At 39.0% G+C, this 25208-nt stretch overlaps 1 protein-coding gene across 1 annotated transcript in view; it reads left to right on the top strand.

Moving 5' to 3' along the window:
• Positions 1-25208, top strand: part of LOC128652729 (protein sel-1 homolog 3) — a 611474-nt gene that overhangs the window by 225031 nt on the left and 361235 nt on the right. The window contains exons 11-12 of the mRNA XM_053705661.1: positions 12095-12274; positions 17157-17276. Coding sequence (XP_053561636.1) covers positions 12095-12274; positions 17157-17276 — 300 coding nt within the window. The remainder of the gene's footprint in view (positions 1-12094; positions 12275-17156; positions 17277-25208) is intronic.

The raw sequence follows: 25208 nt of genomic DNA, 5'->3' as shown, positions 1-25208 counted from the left end.
CTCTGACTCTACCTCAGTATGCTGTCATAAAGTGCTCAGAACACATACACGCCTCTGACTCTACCTCAGTATGCTGTCATAAAGTGCTCAGAACACATGCACGCCTCTGACTCTACCTCAGTATGCTGTCATAAGTGCTCAGAACACATGCACGCCTCTGACTCTACCTCAGTATGCTGTAATAAAGTGCTCAGAACACATACACACCTCTGACTCTGCCTCAGTATGCTGTCATAAAGTGGTCAGAACACATGCACGCCTCTGACTCTGCCTCAGTATGCTGTCATAAAGTGCTCAGAACACATGCACGCCTCTGACTCTACCTCAGTATGCTGTCATAAAGTGCTCAGAACACATGCACGCCTCTGACTCTACCTCAGTATGCTGTCATAAAGTGCTCAGAACACATGCACGCCTCTGACTCTACCTCAGTATGCTGTCATAAAGTGCTCAGAACACATGCACGCCTCTGACTCTTCCTCAGTATGCTGTCATAAAGTGCTCAGAACACATGCACGCCTCTGACTCTACCTCAGTATGCTGTCATAAAGTGCTCAGAACACATGCACGCCTCTGACTCTAACCTCAGTATGCTGTCATAAAGTGCTCAGAACACATGCACCGCCTCTGACTCTGCCTCAGTATGCTGTCATAAAGTGCTCAGAACACATGCACGCCTCTGACTCTACCTCAGTATGCTGTCATAAAGTGCTCAGAACACATACACGCCTCTGACTCTACCTCAGTATGCTGTCATAAAGTGCTCAGAACACATGCACGCCTCTGCCTCTGCCTCAGTATGCTGTCATAAAGTGGTCAGAACACATGCACGCCTCTGACTCTACCTCAGTATGCTGTCATAAAGTGCTCAGAACACATGCACGCCCTCTGACTCTACCTCAGTATGCTGTCATAAAGTGCTCAGAACACATACACGCCTCTGACTCTACCTCAGTATGCTGTCATAAAGTGCTCAGAACACATACACGCCTCTGACTCTACCTCAGTATGCTGTCATAAAGTGCTCAGAACACATGCACGCCTCTGACTCTACCTCAGTATGCTGTCATAAAGTGGTCAGAACACATGCACGCCTCTGACTCTACCTCAGTATGCTGTCATAAAGTGCTCAGAACACATGCACGCCTCTGACTCTACCTCAGTATGCTGTCATAAAGTGCTCAGAACACATGCACGCCCTCTGACTCTGCCTCAGTATGCTGTCATAAAGTGCTCAGAACACATACACGCCTCTGACTCTACCTCAGTATGCTGTCATAAAGTGCTCAGAACACATGCACGCCTCTGACTCTACCTCAGTATGCTGTCATAAAGTGCTCAGAACACATGCACGCCTCTGACTCTGCCTCAGTATGCTGTCATAAAGTGCTCAGAACACATGCACGCCTCTGACTCTACCTCAGTATGCTGTCATAAAGTGCTCAGAACACAATGCACGCCTCTGACTCTCCTCAGTATGCTGTCATAAAGTGCTCAGAACACATGCACGCCTCTGACTCTACCTTCAGTATGCTGTCATAAAGTGCTCAGAACACATGCACGCCTCTGACTCTACCTCAGTATGCTGTCATAAAAGTGCTCAGAACACATGCACGCCTCTGACTCTACCTCAGTATGCTGTCATAAAGTGCTCAGAACACATGCACGCCTCTGACTCTACCTCAGTATGCTGTCATAAAGTGCTCAGAACACATGCACCGCCTCTGACTCTGCCTCAGTATGCCTGTCATAAAGTGCTCAGAACACATGCACGCCTCTGACTCTACCTCAGTATGCTGTCATAAAGTGCTCAGAAACACATACACGCCTCTGACTCTACCTCAGTATGCTGTCATAAAGTGCTCAGAACACATGCACGCCTCTGACTCTACCTCAGTATGCTGTCATAAAGTGCTCAGAACACATGCACGCCTCTGACTCTGCCTCAGTATGCTGTCATAAAGTGCTCAGAACACATACACGCCTCTGACTCTACCTCAGTATGCTGTCATAAAGTGCTCAGAACACATGCACGCCTCTGACTCTACCTCAGTATGCTGTCATAAAGTGCTCAGAACACATACACGCCTCTGACTCTACCTCAGTATGCTGTCATAAAGTGCTCAGAACACATGCACGCCTCTGACTCTGCCTCAGTATGCTGTCATAAAGTGCTCAGAACACATACACGCCTCTGACTCTACCTCAGTATGCTGTCATAAAGTGCTCAGAACACATGCACGCCTCTGACTCTACCTCAGTATGCTGTCATAAAGTGCTCAGAACACATGCACGCCTCTGACTCTACCTCAGTATGCTGTCATAAAGTGCTCAGAACACATGCACGCCTCTGACCTCTACCTCAGTATGCTGTCATAAAGTGCTCAGAACACATGCACGCCTCTGACTCTACCTCAGTATGCTGTCATAAAGTGCTCAGAACACATGCACGCCTCTGACTCTACCTCAGTATGCTGTCATAAAGTGCTCAGAACACATGCACGCCTCTGACTCTACCTCAGTATGCTGTCATAAAGTGCTCAGAACACATGCACGCCTCTGACTCTACCTCAGTATGCTGTCATAAAGTGCTCAGAACACATGCACGCCTCTGACTCTACCTCAGTATGCTGTCATAAAGTGCTCAGAACACATGCACGCCTCTGACTCTACCTCAGTATGCTGTCATAAAGTGCTCAGAACACATGCACGCCTCTGACTCTACCTCAGTATGCTGTCACAGAGAGGAACCAAGTTATAAACAAAAGAGAAAACTGCATTTGATTGTAGAAGTAAATTGCAAAGCATTTTCAAACTGCACATTCAATCTGAATTGTCAAATTTTATTTCTGGCGTCCTTGTCCCTTTGATGATGACCTCACTGTATGTCATTGGGACCGATATTAGCTCTTTAATTATCTTTTGTTGCTGATGATAACTTTTTATCCCAAGACCTGGTTGGAGGTTATTACACAACACAGACTGTGCACTCGCTAAAACAAATACAGATTTCTGTGTAGTTACAGCTGACATAATACAAATGGAAATGAAGTCTCACTGTACACTCAGTAGATTTCTCAGAATGGAAAGTCTCACCACTGAAAAGCTGGAGGACTAATATAGCAAAAAACGGTGCATCCAAGATGGAGGACGGTGCTTTTAAAATGATAAACTCACGACAATGTTTCCCCATTAAAATACAGGTTCCTCACATCGAACGCCCATGAAACTCCCATAGAGCGCTTATATATTCTTATATCAGAGATCTCTATTGCTAATAAATAACACAAACCCTCTGCCACCTTACTGTTAAACCTATAGGAGCTGTGGGGATGTTGGTATATTATACATGTATATACTGTTGTATTAAAATACATATTCAATAAAATATATATAAAGTCTTGTGATTTTAAAATTCTTTTTTTTTTCCTTTTTTTTTTTTTTGCTTTTGGAGTGTTTTTTTTTTGGGAAAGAAGATTTACTGTTTGTGATTTTAATAACTCATAGAAGACGGTAGCCGCAGTTTTCTAGTTTTACAAAAGTGCGCTTTTTTAACTTTGTATCGTACACAATATGTTTTTTAGGGGGCGTGTCTAAGCCGCGGCCATGACAAGACATAAAATTCAGTGGCTCTGATCGTCGCCTAAATAATCTGTCTAGATATTAGTAAATCATCCTATGCCATAGCACTGAGTATCTATCAAAAAGAGATTCCCTTGTTATAGTTCTCTGTTAAACTGCAAGATTGCCAATTGGAGACTATCTAATTCCTCTAATATTTCTGCAATATATTTCACTGCCCACATAACAGATAAGTCACTCATCAACGTAAGGTGGCAAAGACCCATTTGGCACTCTCGCAACACTTTTCCCCTTCCTCTATGGGACTTAAACTAAATACTGGTTACTTTAGCCTTTGCTACTCTGACATGGTAAGATATCACTATGTTTTAGAATATTTTCTTGAGAACATGTATTACCTACTCCTGTAAGAATAATCAAAATTTCCACAGCACCAGATATGAATATGTGTCTTCTTTATTTAATGGTTAAAAGCATACAATGAACAGGTATGCGACGTTTCGAGACCGTGGTCTCTTAATCATGCATACACAGCAATGCACCTGTCTCTTAATTTTAAAGAGGCATCAACCAATCACATCATGGGTCTAGAATAACACACCTTATACAGAGGGTAACCCTTTCACTGCTTACTTGAATATATGAATAGAATAGTGATCCATGTGTGAGGTCACTGCCATCTACAGTTGACCATAAGTAATTAAAAACAATATAAATGCACAAAGACTAGGGCCTAGATTTAGAGTTGGGCGGTAGCCGTGAAAACCAGCGTTAGAGGCTCCTAACGCTGGTTTTTAACGCCCTCTGGTATTTGGAGTCAGTCATTAAAGGGTCTAACGCTCACTTTCCAGTCGCGACTTTTCCATACCGCAGATCCCCTTACGTCAATTGCGTATCCTATCTTTTCAATGGGATCTTTCTAACGCCGGTATTTAGAGTCGTGGCTGGAGTGAGCGTTAGAAATCTAACGACCAAACTCCAGCTGCAGAAAAAAGTCAGTAGTTAAAAGCTTTCTGGGCTAACGCCGGTTTATAAAGCTCTTAACTACTGTGCTCTAAAGTACACTAACACCCATAAACTACCTATGTACCCCTAAACCGAGGTCCCCCCACATCGCCGCCACTCTATTAACATTTTTTAACCCCTAATCTGCCGACTGCCACCTACGTTATCCTTATGTACCCCTAATCTGCTGCCCCTAACACCGCCGACCCCTATAGTATATTTATTAACCCCTAATCTGCCCCCCACAACGTCGCCGCCACCTACCTACACTTATTAACCCTTAATCTGCCGAGCGGACCGCACCGCTACTATAATAAAGTTATTAACCCCTAATCCGCCTCAATAACCCTATAATAAATAGTATTAACCCCTAATCTGCCCTCCCTAAAATCGCCGACACCTAACTTCAAACATTAACCCCTAATCTGCCGACCAGAGCTCACCGCTATTCTAATAAATTTTTTAACCCCTAAAGCTAAGTCTAACCCTAACACTAACACCCCCCTAAGTTAAATATAATTTAAATCTAACGAAATAAATTAACTATTATTATATAAATTATTCCTATTTAAAGCTAAATACTTACCTGTAAAATAAACCCTAATATAGCTACAATATAACGAATAATTATATTGTAGCTATTTTAGGATTAATATTTATTTTACAGGTAACTTTGTATTTATTTTAACCAGGTAAAATAGCTATTAAATAGTTAAGAACTATTTAATAGCTAAAATAGTTAAAATAATTACAAAATTACCTATAAAATAAATCCTAACCTAAGTTACAATTAAACCTAACACTACACTATCAATAAATTAATTAAACAAAATACCTACAATTATCTACAATTAAACCTAACACTACACTATCAATAAATTAATTAAATACACAATCTACAAATAAATGCAATGAAATAAACTAACTAAAGTATAAAAAAGAACTAAGTTACAAAAAATAAAAAATATTTACAAACATTAGAAAAATATTACAACAATTTTAAACTAATTACACCTACTCTAAGCCCCCTAATAAAATAACAAAAACCCCCAAAATAAATAAATGCCCTACCCTATTCTAAATTAAAAAAGTTCAAAGCTCTTTTACCAGCCCTGAACAGGGCCCTTTGAGGGGCATGCCCCAAAGAATTCAGCTCTTTTGCCTGTAAAAAAAAAACATACAATACCCCCCCCCAACATTACCACCCACCACCCACATACCCCTAATCTAACCCAAACCCCCCTTAAATAAACCTAACACTAAGCCCCTGAAGATCTTCCTACCTTGTCTTCACCATGCCAGGTTCCCCGATCGGTCCAGAGTCTTGATCCAAGCCCAAGCGGGGGGCTGAAGAGTGACGTCCATCCTCGGGCTGAAGTCTGGATCCAAGCGGCGGCTGAAGAAATCCATCATCGGGCTCTTCAACCGACACCTACTCGCCGAATGAAGGTTCCTTTAAGGGACGTCATCCAAGATGGCGTCCCTCGAATTCCGATTGGCTGATAGGATTCTATCATCCAATTGGAATTAAGGTAGGAAAATTCTGATTGGCTGATGGAATCAGCCAATCAGAATCAAGTTCAATCCGATTGGCTGATCCGATCAGCCAATCAGATTGAGCTCGCATTCTATTGGCTGATCGGAACAGCCAATAGAATGCAAGCTCAATCTGATTGGCTGATCGGATCAGCCAATCGGATTGAACTTGATTCTGATTGGCTGATTCCATCAGCCAATCAGAATTTTCCTACCTTAATTCCGATTGGATGATAGAATCCTATCAGCCAATCGGAATTCGAGGGACGCCATCTTGGATGACGTCCCTTAAAGGAACAGTCATTCGTCGGGAAGTCGTCGTTGAAGATGGATGTTCCGCGTCGGCGGGATGAACATGGATCCGGAAGAAAGAAGATTGAAGATGCCGCTTGATAGAAGACTTCAGCCGGATCATGGACCTCTTCAGCTCCCGCTTGGATGAAGACTTCAGTCGGATCATGGACCTCTTCAGCTCCCGCTTGGATGAAGACTTCAGTCGGATCATGGACATCTTCAGCCCCCCGCTTGGGCTTGGATCAAGACATCGGAGGAGCTCTTCTGGATCGATCGGTGAACCCGGCGTGGTGAAGATAAGGTAGGAAGATCTTCAGGGGCTTAGTGTTAGGTTTATTTAAGGGGGGTTTGGGTTAGATTAGGGGTATGTGGGTGGTGGGTTGTAATGTTGGGGGGGGTATTGTATGTTTTTTTTTACAGGCAAAAGAGCTGAATTTTTTGGGGCATGCCCCGCAAAGGGCCCTTTTAAGGGCTGGTAAGGTAAAAGAGGTTTGAACTTTTGTAATTTAGAATAGGGTAAGGCATTTTTTTATTTTGGGGGTCTTTGTTATTTTATTAGGGGGCTTAGAGTAGGTGTAATTAGTTTAAAATTGTTGTAATTTTTTTCTAATGTTTGTAAATATTTTTTTATTTTTTGTACTTTAGTTAGTTTATTTCATTGTATTTATTTGTAGATATTGTATTTAATTTATTTATTGATAGTGTAGTGTTAGGTTTAATTGTAGATAATTGTAGGTATTTTATTTAATTAATTTTTAACTAGGTAACTATTAAATAGTTATTAACTATTTAATAGCTATTGTACCTGGTTAAAATAATTACAAAGTTGCCTGTAAAATAAATATTAATCCTAAAATAGCTACAATGTAATTATAATTTATATTGTAGCTATATTAGGGTTTATTTTACAGGTAAGTATTTAGCTTTAAATAGGAATAATTTATTTAATAAGAGTTAATTTATTTCGTTAGAATAAAATTATATTTAACTTAGGGGGTGTTAGGGTTAGGGTTAGAATTATCTTTAGGGGTTAAAAAATTTATTAGAGTAGCGGTGAGCTCCGATCGGCAGATTAGGGGTTAATACTTGAAGTTAGGTGTCGGCAATGTTAGGGAGGGCAGATTAGGGGTTAATACTATTTCTTATAGGGTTATTGAGGCGGGAGTGAGGCGGATTAGGGGTTAATACATTTATTATAGTAGCGCTCAGGTCCGGTCGGCAGATTAGGGGTTAATAAGTGTAGTTAGGTGGAGGCGACGTTGGGGGCGGCAGATTAGGGGTTAATAAATATAATATAGGGGTCGGCGGTGTTAGGGGCAGCAGATTAGGGGTACATAGGGATAATGTAAGTAGCGGCGGTTTACGGAGCGGCAGATTAGGGGTTAAAAATAATATGCAGGGGTCAGCGATAGCGGGGGCGGCAGATTAGGGGTTAATAAGTGTAAGGTTAGGGGTGTTTAGACTCGGGGTACATGTTAGAGTGTTAGGTGCAGACGTAGGAAGTGTTTCCCCATAGGAAACAATGGGGCTGCGTTAGGAGCTGAACGCGGCTTTTTTGCAGGTGTTAGGTTTTTTTTCAGCTCAAACAGCCCCATTGTTTCCTATGGGGGAATCGTGCACGAGCACGTTTTTGAGGCTGGCCGCGTCCGTAAGCACCGCTGATATCTAGAGTTGCAGTGGCGTTAAATTATGCTCTACGCTCCCTTTTTGGAGCCAAACGCACTGAAAACCCTGCCATTCTGTGAACTCTAAATACCAGCAGTATTTAAAAGGTGCGGCCAGAAAAAAGCACGCGTAGCTAACGCACACCCTTGGCCGCAAAACTCCAAATCTAGGCGTAGGTAAATCACAAATAAAGTGCATATGTACATATACAGAAGTTTACATTTTTTTCTTAACTTCACACTTTTATGTTATCAGGCAAAGACATCTATTTACATATGTGATAATAATATACATTATTTATTACAGTATATGCCTTAACCTTTTATCATAATCATTTAAAATGTGAAAATTCTAGCAAACTTATATCAACAGAAGCATATACTGACCACTAAGAAACATAGGAATATGATCATGAATAAATATTCATGTATATATATTTAGAGGGGTATATCTATTCTGTACAAAGATTTTAAGTGGGTTTGCAAACCCACTTCAAATCTTTGTACAGAATAGATATACCCCTCTATTGAGATTTTATACTTATATGTTCACTATACTTGTAACTTGCATTGTCTACTGTATGATTACTACTCATGCTGGTTCAGTTCAAATCTGCACATTTGTATTAATTCTTACTACGTTGTTACTGCTAAAAAATCTCAATAAAAGAATATCGGCTAGATTTAGAGTTCTGCGGCTAAAGGGGTGTGTTAGCTACGCATGCTTTTTTTCTCCTGCATCTTTTAAATACCGCTGGTATTTAGAGTTCACAGAAGGGCTGCGTTAGGCTCCAAAAAGGGAGCGTATAGCATAATTTACCGCCACTGCAACTCTAAATACCAGCGGGCGGCCAAAACCAGCGTTAGGAGCCCCTAACGCTAGTTTTGACGGCTAACGCCAAACTCTAAATCTAGGCGTATTATAATAAAAAAGCACTTTTTTAAACGTAGAGATCTGCAGCTACTGTCTTCTTTAAAATTTTAAAATCACAAACAAATCTTCTTTCGAAAAAATTCTCTCCAAAAGCAAAAAACACGATTTATAAAATCACAACAATAATTAAAAACCCATTATAGCATTATACAATAAAATACATATAAATACAACAATGTATATACATATGTAATATACTCACAAGCTCATATAGGTGCATTATTGTATTGTAACAAAAGCAGTTAAGTTTCTTGTTGACGCATGCGAGACAAACACTGATTTCAGCCCTTTTACACTACACATGTGGCACGTGCTACACTTTCTATGGAATCACAAAGTGCAAGTAGAGCGCTAATTTTATATTAAAGTAATCATTTAAAGTTTAAAAAATATTTTCTCTTTTAACAATTTGTAAAACCTGGTGTTATCTATTAGCTCCAGCGATTGTGCTTTCTGCTACACAGAATAATAACTTACAGAAATGAGGGTAATAAATGATGAGCTGAAGAAGTGCACTAGAACAGTTTATGTAGCAACCTGCATCAGTCTATAGGAATAACTGTAGCACTTATAAAATAGAAATGTATTATCTGATCATATGCTGATTGGTTCTTGCACCTGCTCTATCCAACATGAAAAACTTAAAAGGACAATAAAGTCAGACTTTTTCTTTCATGATTCAGCACATGTCATTTTAAACAGCTTTCTACAGGGAGTGCAGAAATATTAGGCAAATTAGTATTTTGACCACATCATCCTCTTTATGCATGTTGTCTTACTCCAAGCTGTATAGGCTCGAAAGCCTACTACCAATTAAGCATATTAGGTGATGTGCATCTCTGTAATGAGAAGGGGTGTGGTCTAATGACATCAACACCCTATATCAGGTGTGCATAATTATTAGGCAACTTCCTTTCCTTTGGCAAAATGGGTCAAAAGAAGGACTTGACAGGCTCAGAAAAGTCAAAAATAGTGAGATATCTTGCAGAGGGATGCAGCACTCTTAAAATTGCAAAGCTTCTGAAGCGTGATCATCGAACAATCAAGCGTTTCATTCAAAATAGTCAACAGGGTCGCAAGAAGCGTGTGGAAAAACCAAGGCGCAAAATAACTGCCCATGAACTGAGAAAAGTCAAGCGTGCAGCTGCCAAGATGCCACTTGCCACCAGTTTGGCCATATTTCAGAGCTGCAACATCACTGGAGTGCCCAAAAGCACAAGGTGTGCAATACTCAGAGACATGGCCAAGGTAAGAAAGGCTGAAAGACGACCACCACTGAACAAGACACACAAGCTGAAACGTCAAGACTGGGCCAAGAAATATCTCAAGACTGATTTTTCTAAGGTTTTATGGACTGATGAAATGAGAGTGAGTCTTGATGGGCCAGATGGATGGGCCCGTGGCTGGATTGGTAAAGGGCAGAGAGCTCCAGTCCGACTCAGACGCCAGCAAGGTGGAGGTGGAGTACTGGTTTGGGCTGGTATCATCAAAGATGAGCTTGTGGGGCCTTTTAGGGTTGAGGATGGAGTCAAGCTCAACTCCCAGTCCTACTGCCAGTTTCTGGAAGACACCTTCTTCAAGCAGTGCTACAGGAAGAAGTCTGCATCCTTCAAGAAAAACATGATTTTCATGCAGGACAATGCTCCATCACACGCGTCCAAGTACTCCACAGCGTGGCTGGCAAGAAAGGGTATAAAAGAAGAAAATCTAATGACATGGCCTCCTTGTTCATCTGATCTGAACCCCATTGAGAACCTGTGGTCCATCATCAAATGTGAGATTTACAAGGAGGGAAAACAGTACACCTCTCTGAACAGTGTCTGGGAGGCTGTGGTTGCTGCTGCACGCAATGTTGATGGTGAACAGATCAAAACACTGACAGAATCCATGGATGGCAGGCTTTTGAGTGTCCTTGCAAAGAAAGGTGGCTATATTGGTCACTGATTTGTTTTTGTTTTGTTTTTTGAATGTCAGAAATGTATATTTGTGAATGTTGAGATGTTATATTGGTTTCACTGGTAAAAATAAATAATTGAAATGGGTATATATTTGTTTTTTGTTAAGTTGCCTAATAATTATGCACAGTAATAGTCACCTGCACACACAGATATCCCCCTAAAATAGCTATAACTAAAACAAACTAAAAACTACTTCCAAAAATATTCAGCTTTGATATTAATGAGTTTTTTGGGTTCATTGAGAACATGGTTGTTGTTCAATAATAAAATTAATCCTCAAAAATACAACTTGCCTAATAATTCTGCACTCCCTGTAATTTACTACTATTATCTAATTTGCTTTGTTCTCTTGTTATACTTAATTGAAAAGCATACCTGAGTAGGTTCAGGAGCAGCAATGCAGTACTGGGAGCTAGCTGCTGATTGGTTCCTCTTGTCATTGGCTCTCCAGATGTGCTCAGTGCTACCTCCCAGTAGTGCATTGCTGTTCCCTCTCCAAAGGATACCAAGAGAATTAATACAACTTGATAATAAAAGTTAATTAGAAATGTTGTGCTCTGTCTAAAGCATGCAACTATTTGGTTATAAGTCCAGTTAAAGGGACACTGAACCCAAATTTTTTCTTTTGTAATTCAGAAAGAGCATGCAATTTTAAGCAACTTTCTAATTTACTCCTATTATCAATTTTTCTTCGTTCTCTTGCTATCATTATTTGAAAAAGAAGGCATCTAAGCTTTCAGTACTCTAGACAGCACTTTTTTATTGGTGGATGAATTTATCCACCAATCAGCAAGGACAACCCAGGTTGTTCACCAAAAATGGGCCGGCATCTAAACTTACATTCTTGCATTTCAAATAAACATACCAAGAGAATGAAGAAAATTTGATAATAGGAGTAAATTAGAAAGTTGCTTAAAATGTCATGCTCAATCTGAATCACAAAAGAAAAATTGTGGGTACAGTGTCCCTTTAAGCTCATGTGAGGTAATATCTCTTTAATTATTTACATTGAGTTTGTAATTTGAGTGTAGCATAAGTGATGTGACCAATATTACTTCTCATTACTGTTTGCTTTAGCTCTCAACTTGCAATCTAGTTTTTATTCTTTATGAAATTTTCAGGCTCTGAGGTTTAAACTCATCTCAGCTCAAGATGATGAGCGACTCTCCCTGTTGTCGCTGGGTCATAAGCATCACTTGGGAGTGGACGATTATCCAGTGGACTATGATCTCTCCTATGCCTATTACTCCAATGTGGCTCATCAGACAATGGAAGACAGATTGCAGCCGAACAAGGATCAGGTATAATGATTATTCTGGGGTTTAATTACACCCAGAACCATCTACAGTTAGGACAATTCTTTTTAGTTTATTATTCCTGACCACAAACAGGTTGCATGCTTGTGCGGGACCTTATATGGAGCAGATGGACCCATTGACTACAGCAGTAAGGAGGGTGGGCTAGGCAAGTTCTTTGCTATATAACTATACAAGAGGTTAATCCCATCTTTTAACTAGTTGACATGGGAGGAACATTTACGTCACTTTTTATATCTAAAATACTTTCCACTGCCTCCTTACATTGTGCGGTAAAGATACACAGTCAGAAGGTGTTAGCTTCTCAAAATGAGGCCTACTTATCAAGCCGTCAACCGCAAATACGCTGGAATTCCGCAGCATAATTGTTGCGAACTTGACTCCCCTTAGTTATCAAAGCCTACAGACCGGCAAAATTAAAATTTGTGAAGTAACATACGATCCGCCGGTCTCAGTCTGACACAGATCGATGCTTACGTCACTACAGATGTTCCGAATGCAAATTCGGCACTATCTGACTACTTTTGCTATTTAACAAATATCTACCAGGTATGCTCGCCACCATTCCGGCCTAGTGTACCTGGTTTTCAATCTGCTGCCCTGGAGGCGGCGGATGCCCTTAGGAATCAATGGGAGTCTGAAAGCAGCAAAAGCTTATGTTCGCTGCTGCCCGATATCCCATTGATTCCTATGGGAGAATAAAAGTTATGTTTGCAGCTAACACCCTAACATAAGCCCGAGTCTAAACACCCCTAATCTGCCGCCCCCTACACCGACGTCACCTACATTATACTTATTAACCCCTAATCTGCCTCCCCCTACACTGCCGCCACCTACATTATACTTATTAACCCCTAATCTGCCGCCCTGCCACCGCCGCCACCTACATAAAAGTATTAACCCCCTATCCCGCCGCTCCCGGAGCCCACCACAACTAAATAAATTTATTAACCCCTAAACCCCTGGCCTCCTCCATCACTAGCACTTACTAAACCTATTAACCCCTAAACCGCCAGCCACCCACATCGCCATAAACTAAATTAACCTATTAACCCCTAAACCTAACGACCTGCTAACTTTATATTAAATATTAACTCATCCCTATCTTATAATAAATTAAAACTTACCTTTAGATTTAAATTAAACTATATTAAACTATTTATTAACCTACTCTAACTATTATACTAAATTACATTAAACTACATTAAACTAATAATTGATCTACCCTAACTGTTATACTAAAATTACATTAAACTACAAATTAAATTAACTAAATTACATATTTAAACACCTAACCCTACTCAAATAATTTAAATCTACATTTAAAAATTACAATCAACTAAGTTACAAAAAATAACAAACACTAAGTTACAAAAAAAAATAAACACTAAGTTACACAAAATAAAAAATAAATGATCAAAGATTTAAACTAATTACACCTAATCTAAGAGCCCCATGAAAATAAAAAAGCCCCCCCAAAATAAAAAAAACCCCTAACCTACAATAAACTACCATTGGCCCTTAAAAGGGCCGTTTGCGGGGCATTGCCCCAAAGAAATCAGCTCTTTTATCTGTAAATATAAAATACAAACACCCCCCCAACAGTAAAACCCACCACCCACACAACCAACCCCCCCGAATAAAAACCTAACTAAAAAAACCTAAGCTCCCCATTGCCCTGAAAAAGGGCATTTGTATGGGCATTGCCCTTAAAAGGGCATTTAGCGCTTTTTCAAAAGCCCAAACCCTAATCTAAAAATAAAACCCAGCCAATAAACCCTTTTAAATAAGCCTAACACTAACCCCGAAGATCCACTTACAGTTTCTGAAGAGCCGACATCCATCCTCAACGACGCAGCAGAAGTCCTCATCGAAGCCGACAGAAGTCTTCATCCAGGCGGCCGAAGTCTTCACCCAGACGGCATCTTCTATCTTCATCTTCTATCTTCATCCATCCCGCGGAGCGGCTCCATCTTCAAGACATCCGACGCGGAGCATCCTCTTCTTACGACGTCTTTTTAGGAATGAAGGTTCCATTAAATGACTTAATCCAAGATGGTGTCCCTTAGATTCCGATTGGCTGATAGAATTCTATCAACCAATCAGAATTAAGGTTGAAAAAATCAGCCAATAGGATTGAGCTTTTATCCTATTGGCTGATCCAATCAGCCAATAGGATTGAGCTCGCATTCTATTGGCTAATTCAATCAGCCAATAGAATGCAAGCTCAATCCTATTGGCTGATTGCAACAGCCAATAGGATTTTTTCAACCTTAATTCTGATTGGCTGATAGAATTCTATCAGCCAATCGGAATCTAAGGGACGCCATATTGGATGACGTCATTTAAAGGAACCTTCATTCCGAAGAAGACGTCATAAGAAGAGGATGCTCCACGTCGTATGTCTTGAAGATGAAGATAGAAGATGCCGTCTGGGTGAAGACTTCTGCGGGCTTGGATGAAGACTTCTGCCGCTTCGCTGAGGATGGATGTCGTCTCTTCAGAAATTGTAAGTGGATCTTCGGGGGTTAGTGTTAGGCTCTTTTAAGGGTTTATTGGGTGGGTTTTAATTTTAGCTTAGGGTTTCGGCTTTTGAAAAAGAGCTAAATGCCCTTTTAATGGCAATGCCCATACAAATGCCCTTTTCAGGGCAATGGGGAGCTTAGGTTTTTTTTAGTTAGGTTTTTATTTGGGGGGTTGGTTGTGTGGGTGGTGGGTTTTACTGTTGGGGGGGTGTTTGTATTTTTTATTTACAGGCAAAAGAGCTGATTTCTTTTGGGCAATGCCCCGCAAAAGGCCCTTTTAAGAGCCATTGGTAGTTTATTGTAGGTTCGGGTTTTTTTATTTTGGGGGTCTTTTTTATTTTCATTGGGCTCTTAGATTAGGTGTAATTCGTTTAAATCTTTGATATTTTTATTTTTTATTTTGTGTAACTTAGAGTTTATTTTTTTTTTAACTTAATTGTTAGTTCTTTGTAACTTTGTAATTTTTAATTGTAGATTTAAATTATTTGAGTAGGGTTAGGTGTTTAAATATATTATATAATTAATTTAATTTGTAGTTTAATGTAATTTAGTATAAAAGTTAGGGTAGATTAATTTTTAGTTTAATATAGCTTAATGTAATCCTATATAATAAAAGGCCAGGTATGTTTATCAGATGCAGTCATGCGCAGTAGAGACTGCAGAGGACAAACATACCTGGCCTTGAGCAGCAGACGAGTGCGCACTGCGGAAGCTGCCTGTTGGGGGCGTGGCCCGGGTGTGCCGTGATGGGGGCGTGGAAGGGGTGTGTGGCATGATGGGGGCGTGGCCAGGGTGTGACATGATGGGGGCATGGACGGGGGGCGTGGGAGCGTGCGTGACAGGCGTGGCCGATGGGAGAGAGGTGGGAGAGACCAAAAGAGAGGAGGGAAAGAGAGAAAGCGAACAAAAGAGGGGGGAAGAGAGAGAGAGCAAAAGAGAGGGGAGAGAGAGCAAAAGAGGGGAGAGAGAGCAAAAGAGAGGAGGGAGAGAGAGAGCAAAAGAGAGGAGGGAGAGAGAGAGCAAAAGAGAGGAGGGAGAGAGAGAGCAAAAGAGGGGGGAGAGAGAGAGCAAAAGAGAGCAGAGAGAGAGAGCAAAAGAGAGGGGGAGAGGGAGCAAAAAAGAGGGGGAGAGAGCAAAATAGAGGAGAAAGAGCAAAAGAGAGGAGCAAAAGAGGGGGGGAGCAAAAGAGGAGGGAGAGAGAGAGCAAAAGAGGCAGGAGAGAGAGCAAAAGAGAGGGGGGGAGTGAGCAAAAGAGAAGGGGAGAGAGGGAGAGAGAGCAAAAGAGGGGGGGAGAGAGAGAAAGAGCAAAAGAGGGGGGAGATGGCAAATGGGGGGGAGAGAGCAAAAGAGGGGGAGAGAGAGCGCAAAAGAGGGAGAGAGAGAGCGCAAAAGAGGGGGAGAGAGAGCTCAAAAGAGAGGGTGGAGAGTGAGAACGCAAAAGAGGGTGGAGAGAGAGTGCAAAAGAGAAGGGGTCGAGAGAGCGCAAAAGAGGGAGAGAGAGAGCGCAAAAGAGGGAGAGAGAGAGCAAAAGATAGGGGAGAGAGAGCAAAAGAGAGGGGGAGAGAGAGCAAAAAGAGAGGGGGGAGAGAGAGCAAAAGAGGGGGGAGAGAGAGCAAAAGAGGGGGGAGAGAGTAAAAGAGGGGGGAGAGAGACCAAAATAGGGGAGAGAGAGAGCAAAAGAGGGGGGAGAGAGAGCAAAATAGGGGAGAGAGAGAGCAAAATAGGGGAGTGAGAGAGCAAAATAGGGGAGAGAGAGCAAAAGAGGGCGAGAAAGAGAGCAAAAGAGGGGGGAGAGAGCAGAAGAGGGGGGAAGAGAGAAAGAGAGCGAGCAAAAGAGGGGAGAGAGAGCAAAAGAGGAGGAGAGAGAGAGCAAAAGAGGGGGGAGAGAGCATAAGAGGGGGAGAGACAGAGCACAAGAGGGGAGAGAGAGAGCAAAAGAGGGGGGAGAGAGAGCGCAAAATAGGGGGGAGAGAGAGAGCTCAAAAGAGAGGGGGAGAGAGAGATCGCAAAAGAGGGGGGAGAGAGAGGGAGAGCGCAAAAGAGAGGGGGGAGAGAGAGGGAGCAAGAGTTGGAACTGCGGTACTTAAAAAATTGACCCGTGTACACGGGCTTTAGGACTAGTTTAGTATAATAGGGTAGATTAATAAATAGTTTAATATAGTTTAATGTAATTTCAGTATAATAGTTAGGGTAGGTTAATATATAGTTTAATATAATATATGGAGAGCATATTCAGGTCCGCAGTCGCGATGTTAAACGATGTCAGGTGAGCGTATTGGTGCCGTTGAATGCAAGTAAGTTGACGGTTTGATAAGTAGGCCTCAATGTCTCTGTATTCTTAGGCCTACGTAGAGTACATCCGCCTGATAGACGAGGATGTTCTGAAGCTGCAGACGAAAGAAGATGATGATCTCTTCATGTGGCTGAGATTCCAGGCCAAGCAGGGAGTGACATCCGCTCAGGTAATGTGATAGTTTGTGAACCTAGGAGAACACAAGTCCCTAGGGAAATTCTGTACAATGTATTTAATAATAATGTATTTAATGCATTAGACCTCTGACATTAATAATTTTGGGGCATATTTATCAAGGTCTGGCGGACCTGATCTGACACTGCAGATCAGGTCCACCAGACCTCGCTGAATATGGCGAGCAATACGCTCGCCGTATTCAGCATTGCACCAGCAGCTCACAAGAGCTGCTGGTGCAACGCCGCCCCCTGCAGACTCGCGGCCAATGGGCCACCAGCAGGGGGGTGTCAATCAACCCGATCGCACTCGATCGGGTTGATTCCGGCGATGTCTGTCCGCCTGCTCAGAGCAGGCGGACAGGTTATGGAGCAGCAGTCTTTGTGACCGCTGCTTCATAACTGCGGTTTCTGGCGAGCCTGCAGGCTCGCCAGAAACACGGGGCATCAAGCTCCATTCGGAGCTTGATACATATGCCCCTTTGTGTCTGCATGTAATAAATGCTTGTGATCACTGTGATCTGTGACATTAGGTTGAGTGATAATCACAGACACAATGTCAGTAATGTGTATGTAATAACTGCTTGTGATCACTGTGATCTGTAACATTAGTGTGAGTAATAATCACAGACACAATGTCAGTAATGTTTATGTAATAACTGCTTGTGATCACTGTGATCTGTGACATTTGTGTGAGTGATAATCACATGCACAATGTCAGTAATGTTTATGTAATAACTGCTTGTGATCACTGTGATCTGTGACATTAGTGTGAGTGATAATCACATGCACAATGTCAGTAATGTTTATGTAATAACTGCTTGTGATCACTGTGATCTGTAACATTAGTGTGAGTAATAATCACAGACACAATGTCAGTAATGTTTATGTAATAACTGCTTGTGATCACTGTGATCTGTGACATTTGTGTGAGTGATAATCACATGCACAATGTCAGTAATGTTTATGTAATAACTGCTTGTGATCACTGTGATCTGTGACATTAGTGTGAGTGATAATCACATGCACAATGTCAGTAATGTTTATGTAATAACTGCTTGTGATCACTGTGATCTGTAACATTAGTGTGAGTAATAATCACAGACACAATGTCAGTAATGTTTATGTAATAACTGCTTGTGATCACTGTGATCTGTGACATTTGTGTGAGTGATAATCACATGTACTATGTCAATGTTGTTTATGTAATAACTGCTTGTGATCACTGTGATCTGTGACATTAGTGTGAGTAATAATCACAGGCACAATGTCAGTAATGTTTATGTAATAACTGCTTGTGATCACTGTGATCTGTGACATTAGTGTGAGTGATAATCACAGGCACAATGTCAGTAATGTTTATGTAATAACTGCTTGTGATCACTGTGATCTGTAACATTAGTGTGAGTAATAATCACAGACACAATGTCAGTAATGTTTATGTAATAACTGCTTGTGATCACTGTGATCTGTGACATTTGTGTGAGTGATAATCACATGTACTATGTCAATGTTGTTTATGTAATAACTGCTTGTGATCACTGTGATCTGTGACATTAGTGTGAGTAATAATCACATGCACAATGTCAGTGATGTTTATGTAATAACTGCTTGTGATCACTGATCTGTGACATTAATGTGAGTAATAATCACATGCACAATGTCAGTAATGTTTATGTAATAACTGCTTGTGATCACTGATCTGTGACATTAATGTGAGTAATAATCACAGACACAATGTCAGTAATGTTTATGTAATAACTGCTTGTGATCACTGTGATCTGTGACATTAGTGTGAGTAATAATCACATGCACAATGTCAGTAATGTTTATGTAATAACTGCTTGTGATCACTGATCTGTGACATTAATGTGAGTAATAATCACAGACACAATGTCAGTAATGTTTATGTAATAACTGCTTGTGATCACTGTGATCTGTGACATTAGTGTGAGTAATAATCATATGCACAATGTTAGTAATGTTCCTGCATGTAATAACTGCTTGTGATCACTGTGATCTGTGACATTAGTGTGAGTGATAATTACAGGAACAATGTCAGTAATGTTTATGTAATAACTGCATGTGATCACTGTGATCTGTGACATTAGTGTGAGTGATAATTACAGGAACAATGTCAGTAATGTTTATGTAATAACTGCTTGTGATCACTGGGATCTGTGACATAAGTGTGGGTGATAATCACATGCACAATGTCAGTAATGTTTATGTAATAACTGCTTGTGATCACTGTGATCTGTGACATTAGTATGAGTGATAATCACATGCACAATGTCACTATTGTTTATGTAATAACTGCTTGTGATCACTGTGATCTGTGGCATTAGTGTGAGTAATAATCACATGTACAATGTCAGTGATGTTTATGTAATAACTGCTTGTGATCACTGGGATCTGTGACATAAGTGTGGGTGATAATCACATGCACAATGTCAGTAATGTTTATGTAATAACTGCTTGTGATCACTGTGATCTGTGACATTAGTATGAGTAATAATCACAGGCACAATGTCAGTAATGTTTATGTAATAACTGCTTGTGATCACTGTGATCTGTTACATTAGTGTGAGTAATAATCACATGCACAATGTCAGTAATGTTCCTGCATGTAATAACTGCTTGTGATCACTGTGATCTGTGACATTAGTGTGAGTGATAATCACAGGCACAATGTCAGTAATGTTTATGTAATAACTGCTTGTGATCACTGTGATCTGTGACATTAGTATGAGTGATAATCACAGGCACAATGTCAGTAATGTTTATGTAATAACTGCTTGTGATCACTGTGATCTGTGACATTAGTATGAGTAATAATCACAGGCACAATGTCAGTAATGTTTATGTAATAACTGCTTGTGATCACTGTGATCTGTGACATTAGTATGAGTGATTTTCACAGGCACAATGTCAGTAATGTTTATGTAATAACTGCTTGTGATCACTGAGATCTGTGACATTAGTGTGAGTGATAATCACATGCACAATGTCAGTAATGTTTATGTAATAACTGCTTGTGATCACTGTGATCTGTGACAGTGTGAGTGATAATCACAGGTACAATGTCAGTAATGTTTATGTAATAACTGCTTGTGATCACTGTGATCTGTAACATTAGTGTGAGTAATAATCACAGGTACAATGTCAGTAATGTTTATGTAATAACTGCTTGTGATCACTGTGATCTGTGACATTAGTGTGAACGATAATCACATGCACAATGTCAGTAATGTTTATGTAATAACTGCTTGTGATCACTGTGATCTGTGCCATAAGTGTGATAATCACATGCACAATGTCAGTAATGTTTCTGCATGTAATAACTGCTTGTGATCACTGTGATCTGTGACATTAGTGTGAGTGATAATCGCAGGCACAATGTCAGTAATGTTTATGTAATAACTGCTTGTGATCATTGTGATCTGTGACATTAGTGTGAGTGATAATCACATGCACAATGTCAGTAATGTTTCTGCATGTAATAACTGCTTGTGATCACTGTGATCTGTGACATTAGTGTGAGTGATAATCACATGCACAATGTCAGTAATGTTTCTGCATGTAATAACTGCTTGTGATCACTGTGATCTGTGACATTAGTGTGAGTAATAATCATATGCACAATGTTAGTAATGTCCCTGCATGCAATAACTGCTTGTGATCACTGTGATCTGTGACATTAGTGTGAGTGATAATCACATGCACAATGTCAGTAATGTTCCTGCATGTAATAACTGCTTGTGATCACTGTGATCTGTGACATTAGTGTGAGTGATAATCACATGCACAATGTCAGTAATGTTTCTGCATGTAATAACTGCTTGTGATCACTGTGATCTGTGACATTAGTGTGAGTGATAATCACATGCACAATGTCAGTAATGTTTCTGCATGTAATAACTGCTTGTGATCACTGTGATCTGTGACATTAGTGTGAGTAATAATCACATGCACAATGTTAGTAATGTCCCTGCATGCAATAACTGCTTGTGATCACTGTGATCTGTGACATTAGTGTGAGTAATAATCATATGCACAATGTTAGTAATGTCCCTGCATGCAATAACTGCTTGTGATCACTGTGATCTGTGACATTAGTGTGAGTAATAATCACATGCACAATGTCAGTAATGTCCCTGCATGCAATAACTGCTTGTGATCACTGTGATCTGTGACATTAGTGTGAGTGATAATCACATGCACAATGTCAGTAATGTTCCTGCATGTAATAACTGCTTGTGATCACTGTGATCTGTGACATTAGTGTGAGTGATAATCACATGTACAATGTCAGTGATGTTTATGTAATAACTGCTTGTGATCACTGTGATCTGTGACATTAGTGTGAGTGATAATCACAGGCACAATGTCAGTAATGTTTATGTAATAACTGCTTGTGATCACTGGGATCTGTTACATTAATGTGAGTAATAATCACATGCACAATGTCAGTAATGTTCCTGCATGTAATAACGGCTTGTGATCACTGATCTGTGACATTAATGTGAGTAATAATCACATGCACAATGTCAGTAATGTTTATGTAATAACTGCTTGTGATCAATGTGATCTGTTACATTAGTGTGAGTAATAATCACAGGCACAATGTCAGTAATGTTTATGTAATAACTGCTTGTGATCACTGTGATCTGTTACATTAGTGTGAGTAATAATCACATGCACAATGTCAGTGATGTTTATGTAATAACTGCTTGTGATCACTGTGATCTGTGACATTAATGTGAGTAATAATCACATGCACAATGTCAGTAATGTTTATGTAATAACTACTTGTGATCATTGTGATCTGTTACATTAGTGTGAGTAATAATCACATGCACAATGTCAGTGATGTTTATGTAATAACTGCTTGTGATCACTGTGATCTGTGACATTAGTGTGAGTAATAATCATATGCACAATGTCAGTAATGTTCCTGCATGTAATAACGGCTTGTGATCACTGATCTGTGACATTAGTGTGAGTAATAATCACAGGCACAATGTCAGTGGTGTTTATGTAATAACTGCTTGTGATCACTGTGATCTGTTACATTAGTGTGAGTAATAATCACATGCACAATGTCAGTATTGTTTATGTAATAACTGCTTGTGATCACTGTGATCTGTGACAGTGTGAGTGATAATCACATGTACTATGTCAATGTTGTTTATGTAATAACTGCTTGTGATCACTGTGATCTGTTACATTAGTGTGAGTAATAATCACATGTACAATGTCAGTAATGTTTATGTAATAACTGCTTGTGATCACTGTGATCTGTGACATTAGTGTGAATGATAATCACATGTACAATGTCAGTAATGTTTATGTAATAACTGCTTGTGATCACTGTGATCTGTGACAGTGTGAGTGATAATCACATGTACTATGTCAATGTTGTTTATGTAATAACTGCTTGTGATCACTGTGATCTGTGACATTAGTGTGAGTAATAATCACATGCACAATGTCAGTAATGTTTATGTAATAACTGCTTGTGATCACTGTGATCTGTGACATTAGTGTGAGTAATAATCACATGCACAATGTCAGTAATGTTTATGTAATAACTGCTTGTGATCACTGTGATCTGTGACAGTGTGAGTGATAATCACATGTACTATGTCAATGTTGTTTATGTAATAACTGCTTGTGATCACTGTGATCTGTGACATTAGTGTGAGTAATAATCACATGCACAATGTCAGTAATGTTTATGTAATAACTGCTTGTGATCACTGATCTGTGACATTAGTGTGAGTAATAATCACATGCACAATGTCAGTAATGTTTATGTAATAACTGCTTGTGATCACTGTGATCTGTGACATTAGTGTGAGTAATAATCACATGCACAATGTCAGTAATGTTTATGTAATAACTGCTTGTGATCACTGTGATCTGTGACATTAGTGTGAGTAATAATCACATGCACAATGTCAGTAATGTTTATGTAATAACTACTTGTGATCATTGTGATCTGTGACATTAGTGTGATTAATGTGAATAAATGGTAGAATTTAAATGTCTATTAAATGGAATATATGTATATGTGTGCGTGTATATATATATATATATATATATACACACACACACATATACATATATTCCGTTTAATAGACATTTAAATTCTACCATTTATTTCCATTAATACTGTATATATATATATATATATATATATATATATATATATATATATATATATATACTCCTGGAAAAAACGGGTGCACTTTCAGGTCTTTGTTTTTAAAAAATCCATCATCTTGGATTTACATTAATGGACTTGGGTGTAGGACTTTTCTGTTTAGTTACTATGTAGTTTATTATGCCCATTTGAAACAAATTGTCTATGTTATTGTTGCCAATTATTAATACTAAATAATATATTAATAGAATCAGGGTTGTCTACTTTTCTTTATCTCTATTTCTTTCTGGTTTTTCCGTATGGGGTTGCATTGTATTTTTATTGAGCTATAGAGGCCGAATTATCAAAGGTCTTGCGGACCTGATCCTACAGTGCGGATCAGGTCCGCAAGACCTCGCTGAATGCGGACAGCAATACGCTCTCCGTATTCAGCATTGCACCAGCAGCTCTTGTGAGCTGCTGGTGAAATGCCGCCCCCTGCAGACTCGCAGCCAATCAGCCAGCAAGGAGGTGTCAGTCGATTGGGTTGAATTGTGGCGATTCCTGTCCGTCTGCTCAAAGCAGGCGGACAGATTTATGGAGCAGCGGTCTTTAGGAGCTTGATAGATAGACCCCAATGCCTAGTGCTGGACAATAGTGGTCTGTTCTCTTTATCCCTTTTTACCTATATATATATATACAGTATATACTTAAACATAATAGCATATATATATACTTAAACATAATAGCATATATATATTCTTAAACATAATAGCATATATATATACTTAAACATAATAGCATATATGTACTTAAACATAATAGCATATATGTACTTAAACATAATAGCATATATGTACTTAAACATAATTGCATATATGTACTTAAACATAATAGCATATATGTACTTAAACATAATAGCATATATGTACTTAAACATAATAGCATATATGTACTTAAACATAATAGCATATATATATACTTAAACATAATAGCATATATGTACTTAAACATAATAGCATATATGTACTTAAACATAATAGCATATATGTACTTAAACATAATAGCATATATGTACTTAAACATAATAGCATATATATATACTTAAACATAATAGCATATATGTACTTAAACATAATAGCATATATGTACTTAAACATAATAGCATATATGTACTTAAACATAATAGCATATATATATATACTTAAACATAATAGCATATATATATATATACTTAAACATAATAGCATATTTGTACTTAAACATAATAGCATATATATATATACTTAAATATAATAGCATATATATATACTTAAACATAATAGCATATATATATATACTTAAACATAATAGCATATATATATACTTAAACATAATAGCATATATGTACTTAAACATAATAGCATATATGTACTTAAACATAATAGCATATATGTACTTAAACATAATAGCATATATATATATATACTTAAACATAATAGCATATATATGTACTTAAACATAATAGCATGTATATATACTTAAACATAATAGCATATATATATACTTAAACATAATAGCATATATATATACTTAAACATAATAGCATATATATATATACTTAAACATAATAGCATATATATATATACTTAAACATAATAGCATATTTGTACTTAAACATAATAGCATATATATATATACTTAAATATAATAGCATATATATATACTTAAACATAATAGCATATATATATATACTTAAACATAATAGCATATATATATACTTAAACATAATAGCATATAT

Source organism: Bombina bombina, chromosome 3 (genome assembly GCF_027579735.1).
Source record: "Bombina bombina isolate aBomBom1 chromosome 3, aBomBom1.pri, whole genome shotgun sequence".
Taxonomy (NCBI): domain Eukaryota; kingdom Metazoa; phylum Chordata; class Amphibia; order Anura; family Bombinatoridae; genus Bombina; species Bombina bombina.
The sequence above is the reverse complement of the archived record's forward strand: the minus strand, read 5'-3'. Positions and strand labels throughout refer to the sequence as shown.